Genomic DNA, 15,065 nt, shown 5'->3' on the forward strand with positions numbered 1-15,065 from the left:
ATGTATATGAGTATGGTTTGTTATTTATCCATTTTGTTAATAATATAAATTCATTTTGAATAGTTAAAAATAAACATTAACGGCAAGGTAAAAATAGTCAATAGAAAACACCAGTAGAAATATCCATTATATATAATGCTTATAAACACATCAAATGATATATACTTAAGAAAATAAAACCGCTTTATATACATATACATACTTTGTATTTACTCATAAACATAACATTTGGTGAAATATAGTATGAGTGCTAATATTTTTGAAGGGGCCACTGTCCTAATCGATGATGGCTTTTATAGCTCTGAAGATAATGAACAAGAAAAAAAAAAAAAAAAAAACTCAGCTAGCCAAAATTATGCTAACTTAAAAAATAAAAAAAAAAAGCTAAATCATAATGACCAGAATAATAATATATTAAAAGAAAATATTAGTGAAAGTTCCAGTGATCAAAGTGAAAGTTCCAGTGATCAAAGTGAAAGTAGTGTATCTTCAGATGAAGATCAAATAAATGAATTTGAAAAACAAAATAATAATGAATATAATAATTCAAAAACGAAAAAAAATGACGAATATCATTATTTTAACTTGGACAGCTACCTAGGTAGCGACAACGATTTAAATGAAGAACATGAACAGTCATATAATAATCAAACAAATAAAAAAGTAAAAGGTATTAGCGGAAAAGTATGGAATGACTCAGAAGATGATGAATATGATGATGATTCATCATATGAACGGAAATTAGATAGACTTAAAATAATTCAAGAGAATGATAATACAAATGAAGAAATATGTATTGACGTCCTTGATGAAAAAGTAAATATAGAAAATATTTCTGTTAAAGGAGATCATGATATAAATGCTTTTCCTTCCGAAGATATATATATATATGATAATAAAGAGGCTGATAATAATATATATAAGACAAAAAAAAATAAAAAACAAAATGAAAAATGTATTTTTTTAAAATATCGATTACATCAATATACATTTAATCAGATTGATGAAAAGAAAATTAAGCAAATTGTTTCTTTGCCAAATAAAAACATATTTTTGTCTGTTTATAAAAATAGTTTATTTGTTATGGAATATAAAGATGAAGAATTAAATGCTTCGAAAAAATTAAAATTTAATAAGCTACTTAATTATGTTGAAGAATATAATGAAAGTTCCTACATACTATCCAATGACATTTTCCTTCGAAAATATGATATGGCAAAAGAGTAAGAAATAAAAATAAATAAATATTCTAATTTGTTCGATGCATCATTATTTTGTGTGAGCATGTATATATGGCTAGTACTTATTTTCCACCTGTTTATTTTCATATATTTTATAAAAATTCTTTTTTTTTAGTACGGTATATAAAACTAGAGTCCATAATCCAAGCACAGTACTAATTCCAAAGGAAATAAAATTTTATTCCCAAAATAATAACTTAGATGAGGAGACGAAAGATGAATTTGGCGATTTATATTCCATGTCTTTTTATTCATCAAATAAGATAAATATATATGATATAAGAAGCTATGATATTGTTAAAAGTTTTGAATTAAATAACCGTTTTATAGGTATGAATTTTCATAAAAAAACAAATAGTTTATTTGCTATAGATAATAAAGGATATATATATAATTGGTGTTTAAATACAAATAAATTAATTAATAAAATGATGGATAATTATTCAGTATTTCCATCTGCATTTGAAGTATATAAGGATTACCTTGTTACTTGCTCTTTCAATGGGTTCCTTAATTTATTTGATATTAATAATTTAAATAAGCCAATAAAATCTTTTAAAAATTTAACCCATAGTATTCGAGATGTAGTTTTCAGTCCATCTCATAATTGTCTATTATATTATACACATCTCTTAAAAAATGGAATTAGGATGGTAAATTTAGATACAAAATATGTATATTGTAATATACCATGGCTTACTACACGATCCAAATATAACATATATGCTGCGAATTTTTTTAACAACGGCAACAATTTTTGTTTTGCTACAAGCTCTAATTCTTTTTATGTTTACGACATTTGTGGCTACAATTAGTTACCAACATTTCGACATAAATATTTTTAGTTTGGAATAAATCGAAATGTGTAGCTAGCTACCTAATTTATTTTTTTTTTTTTTTTATATATCTTGGCTATTTAGTTTACCATAGCTTTTTTATTTGGTGTGAATAATTTTTTGCATATATATTTTTTTAAAATTATTTGATCCACATTGTTAATCTTAATTCATTGCTACAGTTGCTTTATTTCATTATTTATATTTTTTTAATATTACACACATGTGGATATTTGCTTTTTTATGTCCCTAAAAAATTATATTCCCATAAAAATTATAAGATAGCTAAAAAAATGCATCCCCATATATGATGAGACATATATGGACTATATTTTTGGTTTAAGAGTATTTTCGCAATTTTAGTAAATCATAAATAAATAATTTTTAAACAGTGTAATATATTTGCAACCAAATTGACAAATAAAATGATAAAATAATAAAATAGTATAAGAATAATAATATAGCAATACGAGTGGACTATTTTGCATTACTTGAAAATGCGCCTCATATGAAAATTATTAGTATCGGTAATTTATATAAAAAATAAAAATAAAAAAAAACAAATATAAATTCCCTTTTACACATTTATATATATTTTTTTGAATTCGTTGAAACGGTCCCAATGTTTTATTTATTTTATTGCTCCTTATGTGTAAAGGTCGCAATTACACAAATACTTTATTATTTATTAAGTATTATATTTACATATATCATTTAGGAAAATATTTTTAATAAAACTCCAAGGCGGGGAAAATAATATAAAGCAAAAAAAATAATAATCATTAATATATTAAAAAAATATTATTAAAATAAATAAAAAAATTATATAATAAAACAAAAAAATAACATTTGTGTATATAAACATGATTATATCACATTTATACTAAGAGAAATAAAAAAATATATTATATTTTTCGAAGTCTTTATTTATGAATTTTAATTATATATTATTATAATACACAAAAGCTATTATACATTTTAAAGATATTTATATCCCCATTTTTGGATATCCTATTTTTATTAATTTTTTTTCATTAATTTTCAAGAATATTTTTAATTTTGAATTCAACTTCATTGTTGCAAATGTTTTAAATATATAAAGGTATGCTTTCTATGAAATAAGAACATACACATAAAAATATATATAATTAAATAGTAAGCATCGTATTCCCTATTATTTTGCCTAGGATACATACATAATTATGCAAATATATTTCGTATGAATTGACTAGGCTATGTCCAATTCCTTTTCAATAATTCTTGCACACTCCCCCTTCCATTTTTTATATAATATTATATATGCTCGTGATACATAAGAAAAACGAAACAAAAATATACCCCATTTTCATATAAACAAATTTTTTTTTTTTTTTTTTTTGAAGGTTGCATAATTTTTATTTATTAAAGGAATATACAGCTGCATATATGTGTGTATGTTTAAGCCTTTCTTGAAGTTGTGATATTATAAAATTTTTCCACTTAAAAGTCATCATAATAATAATAAGTATAAAAAATGTCTGAAGTAAACGTGACAAAAGTAATAGTAAATAATCCGATATGTGATATTTTAGATCCCTTTGTTTTTACTATCGAATTTGAGGCACTAAATAAATTGGAAGCAGACCTCGAATGGAAAATATTTTATATTTCAGCTGTTAATAATGAAGGAGAAAGTAACCAAGATATTGAGTTAGACAATATTTATTTAGGGCCAATCGAAAGGGGAGTAATGATGTTTGACTATGCTGTCAATCCACCTGATTATAAAAATGTAAGAAACTGCAAATAATTATTCTTAAAAAAGTCAAGACACATCATGTTTGTTTTTTTCTAAGCATTTGAGAATGGGTCTACCATTGTTATGTGCATATATTTCGTATTGCTTTACTTATTTTCAACTTTTCTCAACCTTTTCAGATGGACGCGGATAGCGTTTTAGGACTCCAAGCCATTTTGATTTCAGCAAATTATAAGGAAAAAGAATTTATAAGAATAGCTTATTATATGAATTCCTTTTATAAAGACATTGAATTGAGAGAAAAACCACCAGTCGTTCCACAATATGATAAAATATGTCGACATATATTTGTAGACAATCCAAGAATTGTTAAATTTAGTATCCCATGGGATTCTGAAGAAAGAGATGAATTTAAAGAATTTGATAAAGAAAATGAAAAAATAGAATTATTAAATTTTTCAAAAATGAAGGAAGAAAATCAAAGTAATTCAAACATTACAAATCAATCAACACAAGACAATATTTTAATTCCAAATGGACTTAATGAATATAACCCAAACAACGGTAATTTTAATACACCAATTAATAACAATATGCAAATTGGTATGCAAAATAATATGAATTCATTTAATTATATTAAAAACAATGAAATGCCAGTTGATATGGATAGGTGTGAAATAATAAATGAAAATATAAAGGGCATTAGTAGTATAACAATTGACAATAAAAATATGCAATAATTTTTTTTTTTGTTTTTTTAATACTTTTCATTTTGTGTTATAAAATGTAATTGTGAATATTTCTATGTCAAATTACTTATGAATTTCTATGGCCCCATTTATGTTTTTATACATGCATTTTTTCAAAAAGTTTGCATACACTTTTAAAGGGCGTTTATTTTTTTTTTCATTTTTTCGTCTTAAACATGTATAAATATGTCTATACATTTGTTGAGCTATTTTTATGTCTGTTCTTATAGTTTATAGTATACCTATTCTATATATGCACATATTTTTGTTACGATTTTTTTAAAACGATTATATGTGCATATCAAAGTGTGTTTTTATCAACACCATCCAAAGTCATTAAAATATGCACATGCATATGTAGATATATATACTATACGACTATGCACATTTATTAATTTTTTATTTTTTATGTATTTTTAGATAGCAACAATTAAATATAAAACTACAAAGACTTAACTTTTTAAAATACAAATTGCAAAGACTTATCATTTTTTAACGATTCAAAGCAAAATTGCTTTAAAACAGTTCCCGATTTGGGCACTCGCTAAATATTTTTCAATATTCTTATTTTTTTATAGAAAGCCATTATTTATGCATTTTCTAAATACCATCAAGCTATTTTTATCCATTTTTAAATTAAAACAACGAAACATACATGCCTTAAAGCTTTCAACATTTTTAAATACAAAAAAAAGTTAATAAAATTAAAAATAATAAATTTAAAAAAAAAAAAAAACAATACAACAAAAGTAATAGACAAACCATGACTATTTTAAAGCGCTTTTCAAATAAATTTTGTATACATTAAAAATATACAATTATAAAAATAAAAAAAAAAAAACATTAATCAAAAAAATTATGCATTTCACATGGTAGTTTTACAAAAATACCTATCTAAAGAGTTTATCTTTTTTAATGTGTTTAAAATAAAGCTCATAGAAAGGATATCGAATTCGGTCCCAAATTGTTGACAAATTTCTCATAGCTGGTCTTACATCGATATATATCTGAAAAAAAAAATAAATGCATAAAATTGTTGAGAATATGTTAAAAATGTGAACATTTTAAATATTATTTTTTTTAATTTTTTTCTATAGTACATTTTTATCATCATTTATTGATTCATCATTGTAGTAATCCAAAATGTATTTGACTTCTTCCCCACATCTGTCTATATACCAATCATGTCTATCAAATGGTTTTCCTAACCTGTGTAGGACAAAAAGTATAAATATAGGAATATATATATTGCTTACATATTTTGAACAATTTCTACAATTTTTGCAATTTTTTTGAACCTCGAAAAAATGCTTCTAAACTTGGCCTTAAAAGATAGATCATCAAATTTTCCACAAAATCGTTGTAAAGTTACTTTGTCACATTTCCTGTTCATGTAAGGAATGAGAAATGTATATATGTTGATACAAGACATGGTGTTTAAAAAATAGGTATAGTTAATTTTTCTTACTTCTTATGCATGTGTTCATATTTTAATATGCTTTTCCACGATTCTTCATTTACATCATTGTGTATACTTACAACTGCATCTACATCAACTTTGTCGATATCTTTATTTTTTCTTATTAATGAATTATAAAATTGCTGAGGAGATGGATATAACCAATATTCGTTATCATTTTTTGGGATCGATGAAACATCCCTTTTTTTATTTAGTTTTATATTATCATCTTTCTCAATGCTTAATGAATGATTAGGTATATTGGGCATCATATTTCGTTCGTTAATTTCTACAAAAAATATAAACAATTCACAAGCTCAGCCCACTTTCATAAATGCAAATGTCAACGTATATGTATGTAGGAACTACGCAAGAGTAATGAATAAAAGATGTACAAACAATTTATTACCATTTTCCTTTATTAAGAAAAATTCTGAATTTCTTGAAGTTAATGGGCATGCTGATTTATTTTTGTCTAATCCAGTTTCATTTTTTGCTTCCATATTTTGCATCATTTTCATATACAACTATATTGTTTATTTTATATATGTTCTTTCCCCTATATAGGCATATAAATATTGTACATATATATTTTTATATTTTTTTATATGCTCCCTTATTTTGCTTATAGCTAATTTTAATGCATTATTCAGACAAATAGACTATAACATATTTCTTTCCTACTATTTAAGAAATCCTTTTCACACAAAATGTGTGTGCAATCATTTGTAAATTTAGAAATTCATATAAAAAATTAATAATATGTTGGGCAATTTTATAAGGCATACATCACCATAAAAATATATAAGCCCATATTTTATAATGAAGAAAATATCATACTTTTTTGTTTTATTTCTTTTAAAAATCATTTAATTATTTTCTACATATTATTTTCATCTCTTTTCTGTTTATATTATCCTTATTTTTTTTTCTCAAATAGCTAAAAAAAAAAAAAAAAAAAAAAAAATTATTGCTTACAAAATAAATATAGTTCCATATTTTCAAAAAAACTATTTGTGTAGTTTATCTAAATAAATATTTTTTTATAAATATTCGTTGAGTATATATAAACATATTTTTTGTATATATGCCATAAATGTATATTTTTATTTTTTTCAAATAAACCATAAAATATCTTTAAAAGGGCTGTAGGATAATATATACATACCCAATTATACTTACATAAGTTAGGGAAATTGTGAAAAAAAAAATAATAATGATAAAACAATAAACAATATTTAAAATGATGAATTTTATAAAGTTATAGATTATAAACAAAGCAATAACATGAATGCAAAAAAAAATAAAATGGATAACCTTTATGTTATCAATCTAGGTAACTTATCATGTTTTTTTCATAAATGGGATTACACACCATATTGAATAAAAAAAAATTGTTTTTCAAAAAAAAGTAGCTTTAACGGAAAAAATAAAATAAAAATATACTACCAGCATCGTATATTGTTATACGGTTAAAAATTTATGAAATTGTACAAACATATGTCTCATTGAAGCAACAATTGGAATTGCTGATATGTGGCAATACCAATGTATAACCATTTTTAATATTGAATAAAAAACATAAAAAATGTTACATGCATTCATTCTAAGAATGCATATAGGTTGGGATACAATTTAGGAGATATTCCACTCTTAGACGCATTAAAATGGATCTAAATTTAAATGCATATGTAGTTATCATTTATTATTAAGAGGTGGGTTGTTTGTTTTTCTTTTTGTCATTATGTTGGATTTGTGTCACTGGCCCTTTTAAAGAGAATCTCTATGTTCCTGTTTTTGCAGTAGGAAACAATAGTTTCTTTAGTAACATTCAATTTACAATCAAGTAAATATTTCTTTAGTATTGAATATTTAATTTTTTTTTGGTCTTGTATAATATTATTTATACTTTCATTTACATTTATAGCTTCATCGATTCTTTCATGCATTTCTTTCATCTCCATTAATTTTATTTTATTTTTCATATTATTTATGTACTCTTCTTGAAGTTTATTTTTGTCACTATTTATTAGTTCGTCCAGTTTTGCATAACTTTCAATTTTAAAATTGTCATCCTCTATAATTGTGCACACGTGCTTATCCATTGCGCTCTCAAAATTTGTAGAAAAAATTTTATGGTCACCTTTGGCAAATTCGTTTGTGTCATTACAAGCGTATTCGTAATTTACACCTGTGCATATGGGTTCAGTCGGGGCTAAATTGTTTTCCTTCGAATATTTATTATATTCATCACATAAATATGTTTGTATTTTTTTTAATTCGCTAATTAATATTTTTCTCGGCAATCTCTTACTTTTAAGTCCAAAAAAATTCATTAGACCTTCAAGTACAGTATCATGAACTTTATCTAAATTTATGTTTAAAATGGATATTTCATTTTCGCTTTCTTTATTTGGTATATTTGACATATTTAATAAATGTGTTTGTTTTGAATTTCGTCGATTTTTTCGTTTCTTCTCTCCTTCATTATAATAAGTATGACATTCATGTGTACTATTATCAAACCATGCATTCAAGTCACATTCATTTATTTTACTTCCCTGATGAAAGTTATCATTTTTAATACTATTCAGTGGGACATGCCTTTGACTATTTTTATCACTCTCCTTGTTTCTTAGATTGCTTTGTTTATTTTGTTTTATATTTATATTTCCATCATTATTGTATTCTATATTTGTATTACCTACCCTTGTGTCATCATAGTCATCTAAAATTATAATATCTGAATTGTCATTATCATAAAAATTATTTTCATTTATTTCGTTATTTTCTCTGTAAGATAAACTGTTTAAAATTGAATCGAATTCTTTTATTTTCCTAAAATCGGTGTCCTTTCCCTTTATGGCATCATCTTGGGCCTTATTATTGTCGCTATTGTTATTGCCACTATTAGAGCTTGGTGTACTACTACTTTTGTTATTTTCATTTTCTCTATCCATTTCTATACTATTTATTTTGTTAGGAATCGTTTCATTCATATTGTCGTCATTGCAAGATAAGAAACTTTTTGATTCAACATCATGGAAGCTTATATTGCATACATTTTCATGGTTTGACAGATAATCTGTTTTTTTTAAATACGTTTTATCATTTTCTTTATTTTTATCAAAGCTAAGAATAGAAGGTGTATCAATATTATATGGAATTATATTATCTCTTTTTTCATTTACATTTTCATAATGTATACTTGGAGTTACAATATTATTATATTCTTCAAAATTTTTAAAAAAATCATTCTTTAGTATATCAGACTTTATCAAGTTATTATTTTCGATTTTATTTTTTTTTTTATAACATTGTTCTTCTTCCATTGTTCGTATACTTACATTATTATTTCCATTATCTTGGTCTTTAAATAGACCTGCTTGTTCTAATTTTCTTTTGTTTATATGTACTTGATCATATTCGTTATCCTGCATTTTTTCATTGTATATACATATATTTTTATTTTTTTCATATTTAAAAATATCTTGTGTATCTTTATATTCATTAATATTATCATTTTGACCAAATTGATCACTCTCATTAATCATGTTATATATTTTATTTTCCTTTATTGTTACTTCTTCTGTTTCACCAAAAGAACTTGCTATTTCATATACTTCTTTATCGCTTATATTTTGTTCTTGTAATGTATTATAAACATTTTCATTTTTCGATTGGTACTTTATTTGTTGTTTATTTTTTTCGTGCCACTCTTCCTTACCCATGTCATCATTATTCACATGTTCGGTATTATTTTTTATTTCGGTATGCTTTTCATTTGATAAAAGTGAATTTCTGTTTCCAACATAGTGTATTGTCTCTATGTTTTTTTTTGAAATGCTTGGCACAGACTTCTCATTTAGTATGTCCTTGTTACCACTACTACCATTGCTGTTATTTATACAATTGGCATTCTCTTTTTGCCCCGATTTATTAATATCGTCTTTCTCATTGTATATATAAATCGTATCAAATGTCTCGACCATTTCATTTACTAGCACATTCTTTTCAATACAATACTGTGATAGTTTATATAACGAATTTTGATTTTTAAAAAAGTTTAAATCCTTACTATATGAATTAGTAGTATGGGTTTCGCTCGCCTCAATTTCTGGTGATGCCATCTTTATTTTCTCTGCATTTCCATTCATATCATCATGTGCTATTCCTTTTTGTGGTTGTTTTTCTGTTTCTATACCTGATTCTGATGAAGGTTCATAAAAATTAGTAATCGTTTTAAAAAGGCTTGTCAACTTTTGGGACATGTTTATACCATTTTTCGAACAAGCATTGTATATATCCAATTTTAACAAATTCATAAATATTGGACAAAAATTATTATTTTCAAAAAAAGAGCCTGGAATTATTACCTTTTTGAATGCCTTTTTCATTAAATCGTGCTTATCATTATTTTTTTTTTCTTTCTGTTTCTTTAATAGTTCATTATTTAGGGCATTTATCAAATCGATCAAATTAAGTGATTCATTTGGATCCGGTTTTTTAAATTGATTTACATTTGCTTTATCTTCACATCCTTCATTTTGTAATAAATCATTTGCAGGCATAGTAAACGTATCTGTTTTATTATTACAAATATTTACACACATATTGCTATTTTTAACACCTTTGGTACGTGTATCTACTTTATAATTGCTATAATCACGATTCATATTAATAGCTCCATTTTTATGCGTTTCATAGTTATTTGGATTATCATTATTTTGACAACCAATTTGATCACTCGAAGGGGTATTGCTAATCTCATTATTGAGATCTTTCTTAATGTCGGGCTTTAATATTTTTATACAATTATCTAAATTTTCTTTACACAATTTTTCATATCCATTTTTTGCATTTTCAACATTATTATGTTCATAAAAATAATTTAAATTATCGTATAAATTTTCAGCATTATCATTGTAAATTAAATTTTTATATATTTCATAATCCAAAAAATCCATAGACAATGAATTTAGTCTTAAATATTTCATACATTTGTGTAAGCAATCTATTAAATATGCTTCCTGTATTTTATATGCTCTTATTTTATTTTTTACTCTTAATAATTTTCTTATTATATTTTTATAATATTCACTTAATGATTCTCTATCCTTTGGTTTTTTTAACCATATTGGAACTTTTATATTATTTTTCCATCTTTGAAGATCATTATAAAAATAAATATCACTTTCATCACTTGAACTATTATCCCCACCTTTTAATTTTACACTTATTTTCCCTTTTTTATTTCGGTTTTGTCTTTTGGGTTTCTTTTCTTTCTTTAAGATTGTCTTACTTTTCATAATATTCTTCTTATTGTCTAATCATGCGCATACATATCTGTATACACTTTTTGTAAAACAAGAATATATACTATACAATTTATATTTTATGTAGAATAATATATTATTTGTGTGCAACAATTAAATACTATTTGTTTATTCTCAGCTAGCTACTATCACTTTTTTTTTTTTTTTACTTAAAAATGGCTAACTCACACATTAGTTTTTTTTTAAAGTATACAAAAAAACACATTTATATTATAACCTTCCATATTAATAAATCTTATGTGTATTTATTAAATGCCATTAGCATTTTAGGAAGAAACATAACATACTTACAAGTGTTTACAATAGAACGTACTCCTTTAAAAGTTGAATAAAAATAAATAAGCATGCATATATATACATAGTATAATTATAAAATCGCGTTTGTATTATCATAATGATAAACGCGGTTTATTTGGCATAATTCAGGGTTTATATACTTATGAAAGTAAAAACAAATAATATATATAAAAATCATTAGTGTGTTAATAAGGAAAAAATATATATTATAAATAAATAATACTAATAAAATATTAATATTTGCACTATTATATATATAACATAAAAATTATGAACATGTCAGAAAAATATGAGAATAATTATATTAACTTTAACATAATGAAAAAATTAGCTTGAATAATTCCAAAAAAAAAAAAGAAGAAAATAATAAAAAAAATAGGATAGAATATTTGCCTGGGAATTTATAATGATACTTAATTTATCATAATTTATTCCAACAATATATATTAGTGGCATTCATATATTAAGTAATTTATCTTTCTTATTTGTTCATCACCTTACGATTTTTCGTTGTTTTTTATGGCTATTTTCTCCAAAAAATAGCGAATTTCATCGAAATAGAAAAGCATCACATTAAGACTAAAATAGGATAATATATAAATACATATATGTATGTAACTACTTATTTATGTGTGTAAGCAATTAGCTTTTTAAATGAGTAAAAAATATATAATGATGTTTTTTGTTATTATATGATTTCAATGAAATAAAATTCGGTTTTCGAATATTCTTTTTAAAGCTACCATTCAGTTTTTATTTAATTGGTTGCTTATTTGATTTTTCAAATGAAATAATGGAACACAAATTTTTAAAATGTCATTTAACATATTGCGCCAAGGGAATAATTTGAATACGGTATTAGGAGGTTATGAATTGAGCAAATTTAACAAATTTAACAAACTGCTATATAGTAAGAAATGTATAAATATTGCTTTTAAAAGGCATTTTGGTGTTTCGGGAAGCTATGGATATAGTATTTTTTCAAGAGAAAAAAATTGTGACTCCAATGTAGGTAAGAACAATTTGCATCAATATGAAGAAAAACCTCTCTATAATAATTTAATCAAAAAAAAGAATTTTTATTTCACAAAATGGCCTGGAAAGGTATCCAAATTAGGGGGCTCCTATTTCTTTGGTAAAAATTATAATATGGGATTTTATCATATGCTTATAGAAGAAGAAGGGAAAATAAAAAAAGATATTGCTATTATATCAAGTTGTAATAGACATAGTATTCAAAATAAAACAATTGAAAATCAAATGAAAGACTTAACATGTGGTTATTCTGTTCAAATAGTTTTATCAGGAAAGGGTGTAAAATGTTATTATGAAGATATAAATTATGTACCTATCCGAAAAAATTATAGAAATAATATAAAACAATATTATAATTTTAAATATAATATAAAAGATGTGAAAATGTTAGAAGATAACCCAAATAATAATTTAGAGGAAAATAAAAATTCGGATGATTATAAAAATGATAATAATAATTATAGTTATAGACAAAAAAAAGTAAAAAAATTATTTGTTCGTTTAGGTATTGGTACGAAAAATATTGATGTTACAAGAGTATTAACAATGCACAAAAGATATGTGAATATTGATGTTGATAAAACAGGTACAATAATAAATGTCTATGGATATAATAAAAAATATGTTGGATCTGTTTCACATCGATTATACAAAATTGTAAAAATGAATGTATACACAATGAAAGGTGGATATGTCTACTTGCATAAGCCCAAACAAAAAGTTCCCAAAAAGAAATAAACACAAGTTTATTGTGCAATATTGTTTATTTTGTTTTTTTTTTATTTTAAAACATTTTCACAATTTTAAAGGGCTATTTTTTATTCCTGTCCTTCCTTTTTTTCGTCTATTTTTTTTAATCGAATTAGGCAAAAAAATTAATTAAAAGCTGCTTAAAAATATGCATATTTATTATAAAATAAAACTTTATTATTTGTTAAGATATTTTTTATATAAACTTAAAATTAGCATGAATTGTTCATATTGTTTTTTTTACTTAAAAAAATGGCTAGTAACATATGGAAATGAAAATTAAAAAAAAATATATATTAAAAGGAAAACTATATTTGATGATATATAATTTTCTTTAATGATGCACACATATTTTGTCTAATGAAAAATAGGAATTACAAAAATGATATTAACAAAAAAAAACATATATTGATAAAGTAAAAATAGAGGAAAGAAAGGATATATCGCTATTTTCCTATTACATGTTGGTTATACTTATTTGGTTTGAATATTTTGTGAGGATCTTATATTTATTATGTAAAAAGTAAGTATATTTTGGTGAGGATTAATAAGTGATATTATTAATTATTTTTTTTTATGATGATTCCTTTTCATTTTTTAATTTTTCTTGTAATTCTTTTTTCTTTTGTGCCTTAACAGGGTCATAATATAGAATAACTAAATATCTTCCTGCAACATTAAAACCAGATAAATGATCTAATGCATTTTTAGCATCATATATATCATCATAAACAACAAATGAAGTTCCCCTAGTCCCTTCAGCATTCCCTTTTCTTATTTGTCTGACTGTCCCATATTTTCCAAAAATGTCGTATAGCTCCTCAGCCGTTATTTTGTATGGCAAATTTCTAAGAAAATAAACAAAGCAATTAAAATGAATGAAGATTAAGATAAAGCATTGCGAAATGGAAGAGCAGTGGCACAGTCATATACAAACGCTAGCAAATGTAACATTTCTGGGATATAAAACATATCCACAAACCTGACATAAAGGATTCGGCTGACTTCAGCAGGTAATCGAATATTTCTTCTAGACATTGAAAAACAAAAAAAACTTAAAGCTTTAAAAAGTAGTAAATTTTGAGTAAGCAAAATATAATATGCTATAATTATACATAACTATTCCATTATTATAGATATATATATGAATATTTATTTTTTTTTAAATTTTATTTTTATGCCTTGCTACTTTATATAATTAAACTACCAAAATTTGATATATTTTTAATTATGAATAAAACTAGGTTTTCATTTCTACTGTAGTTTTTGTTTATATAAATTTCGAATTAAATTTTTTTTATAAATTGTATATTTAAAACAAGGGATTACCCATTTAATGTTGAATTGTTTTAAAAAGTAAACCAAATAAAAATAATAATGAAAAAATAATAATGAAAAATAATAATGAAAAATAAAAATTATAAATAACAATTTTTTTAATTAAAAAAACGAATTAATAAATTATATATAATATATAATTGCATAAGCAAAATTAGCAATTTTTTAATTACAAAGAATTATGCGCATATAATGAAAAAAATAGAATATTTAAAAATTGTTGCTTTAAAAGATATGCATATTTTATGGCATATATATATGACTAATATAGTATATGCATTTTTTT

At 23.5% G+C, this 15,065-nt stretch overlaps 6 protein-coding genes across 6 annotated transcripts; 3 read left to right on the forward strand and 3 right to left on the reverse strand.

The window, feature by feature from the left end:
* Positions 1 to 243: 243 nt before the first annotated feature.
* Positions 244 to 2,056, forward strand: PCHAS_1441300 (WD repeat-containing protein, putative; the record flags this gene model as incomplete). The annotated part of the gene is made up of 2 exons (XM_016799728.1): positions 244 to 1,223; positions 1,357 to 2,056. 2 exons carry the CDS (start codon positions 244 to 246, stop codon positions 2,054 to 2,056), a joined length of 1,680 nt encoding a protein of 559 aa, XP_016654979.1.
* Positions 2,057 to 3,590: 1,534 nt separating this feature from the next.
* Positions 3,591 to 4,555, forward strand: PCHAS_1441400 (histone chaperone ASF1, putative; the record flags this gene model as incomplete). The annotated part of the gene is made up of 2 exons (XM_016799729.1): positions 3,591 to 3,848; positions 3,995 to 4,555. 2 exons carry the CDS (start codon positions 3,591 to 3,593, stop codon positions 4,553 to 4,555), a joined length of 819 nt encoding a protein of 272 aa, XP_016654980.1.
* An 899-nt stretch (positions 4,556 to 5,454) lies between these two features.
* PCHAS_1441500 (cytochrome c heme lyase, putative) lies at positions 5,455 to 6,544 on the reverse strand (the record flags this gene model as incomplete). The annotated part of the gene is made up of 5 exons (XM_016799730.1): positions 5,455 to 5,571; positions 5,665 to 5,773; positions 5,863 to 5,949; positions 6,033 to 6,312; positions 6,433 to 6,544. The coding sequence occupies 5 exons, from the start codon at positions 6,542 to 6,544 to the stop codon at positions 5,455 to 5,457; spliced, it is 705 nt and encodes a 234-aa protein (XP_016654981.1).
* Positions 6,545 to 7,765: 1,221 nt separating this feature from the next.
* Positions 7,766 to 11,332, reverse strand: PCHAS_1441600 (conserved Plasmodium protein, unknown function; the record flags this gene model as incomplete). Its single annotated transcript, XM_016799731.1, has 1 exon — positions 7,766 to 11,332. The coding sequence occupies one exon, from the start codon at positions 11,330 to 11,332 to the stop codon at positions 7,766 to 7,768; it is 3,567 nt and encodes a 1,188-aa protein (XP_016654982.1).
* A 1,137-nt stretch (positions 11,333 to 12,469) lies between these two features.
* Positions 12,470 to 13,429, forward strand: PCHAS_1441700 (conserved protein, unknown function; the record flags this gene model as incomplete). The annotated part of the gene is made up of 1 exon (XM_740041.2): positions 12,470 to 13,429. One exon carries the CDS (start codon positions 12,470 to 12,472, stop codon positions 13,427 to 13,429), a length of 960 nt encoding a protein of 319 aa, XP_745134.2.
* A 586-nt stretch (positions 13,430 to 14,015) lies between these two features.
* Positions 14,016 to 14,479, reverse strand: PCHAS_1441800 (splicing factor 3B subunit 6, putative; the record flags this gene model as incomplete). The annotated part of the gene is made up of 2 exons (XM_740043.1): positions 14,016 to 14,289; positions 14,424 to 14,479. The coding sequence occupies 2 exons, from the start codon at positions 14,477 to 14,479 to the stop codon at positions 14,016 to 14,018; spliced, it is 330 nt and encodes a 109-aa protein (XP_745136.1).
* Positions 14,480 to 15,065: the final 586 nt, after the last annotated feature.

Source organism: Plasmodium chabaudi (genome assembly GCF_900002335.3).
Source record: "Plasmodium chabaudi chabaudi strain AS genome assembly, chromosome: 14".
NCBI classification, from domain to species: Eukaryota; Apicomplexa; class Aconoidasida; order Haemosporida; family Plasmodiidae; genus Plasmodium; species Plasmodium chabaudi.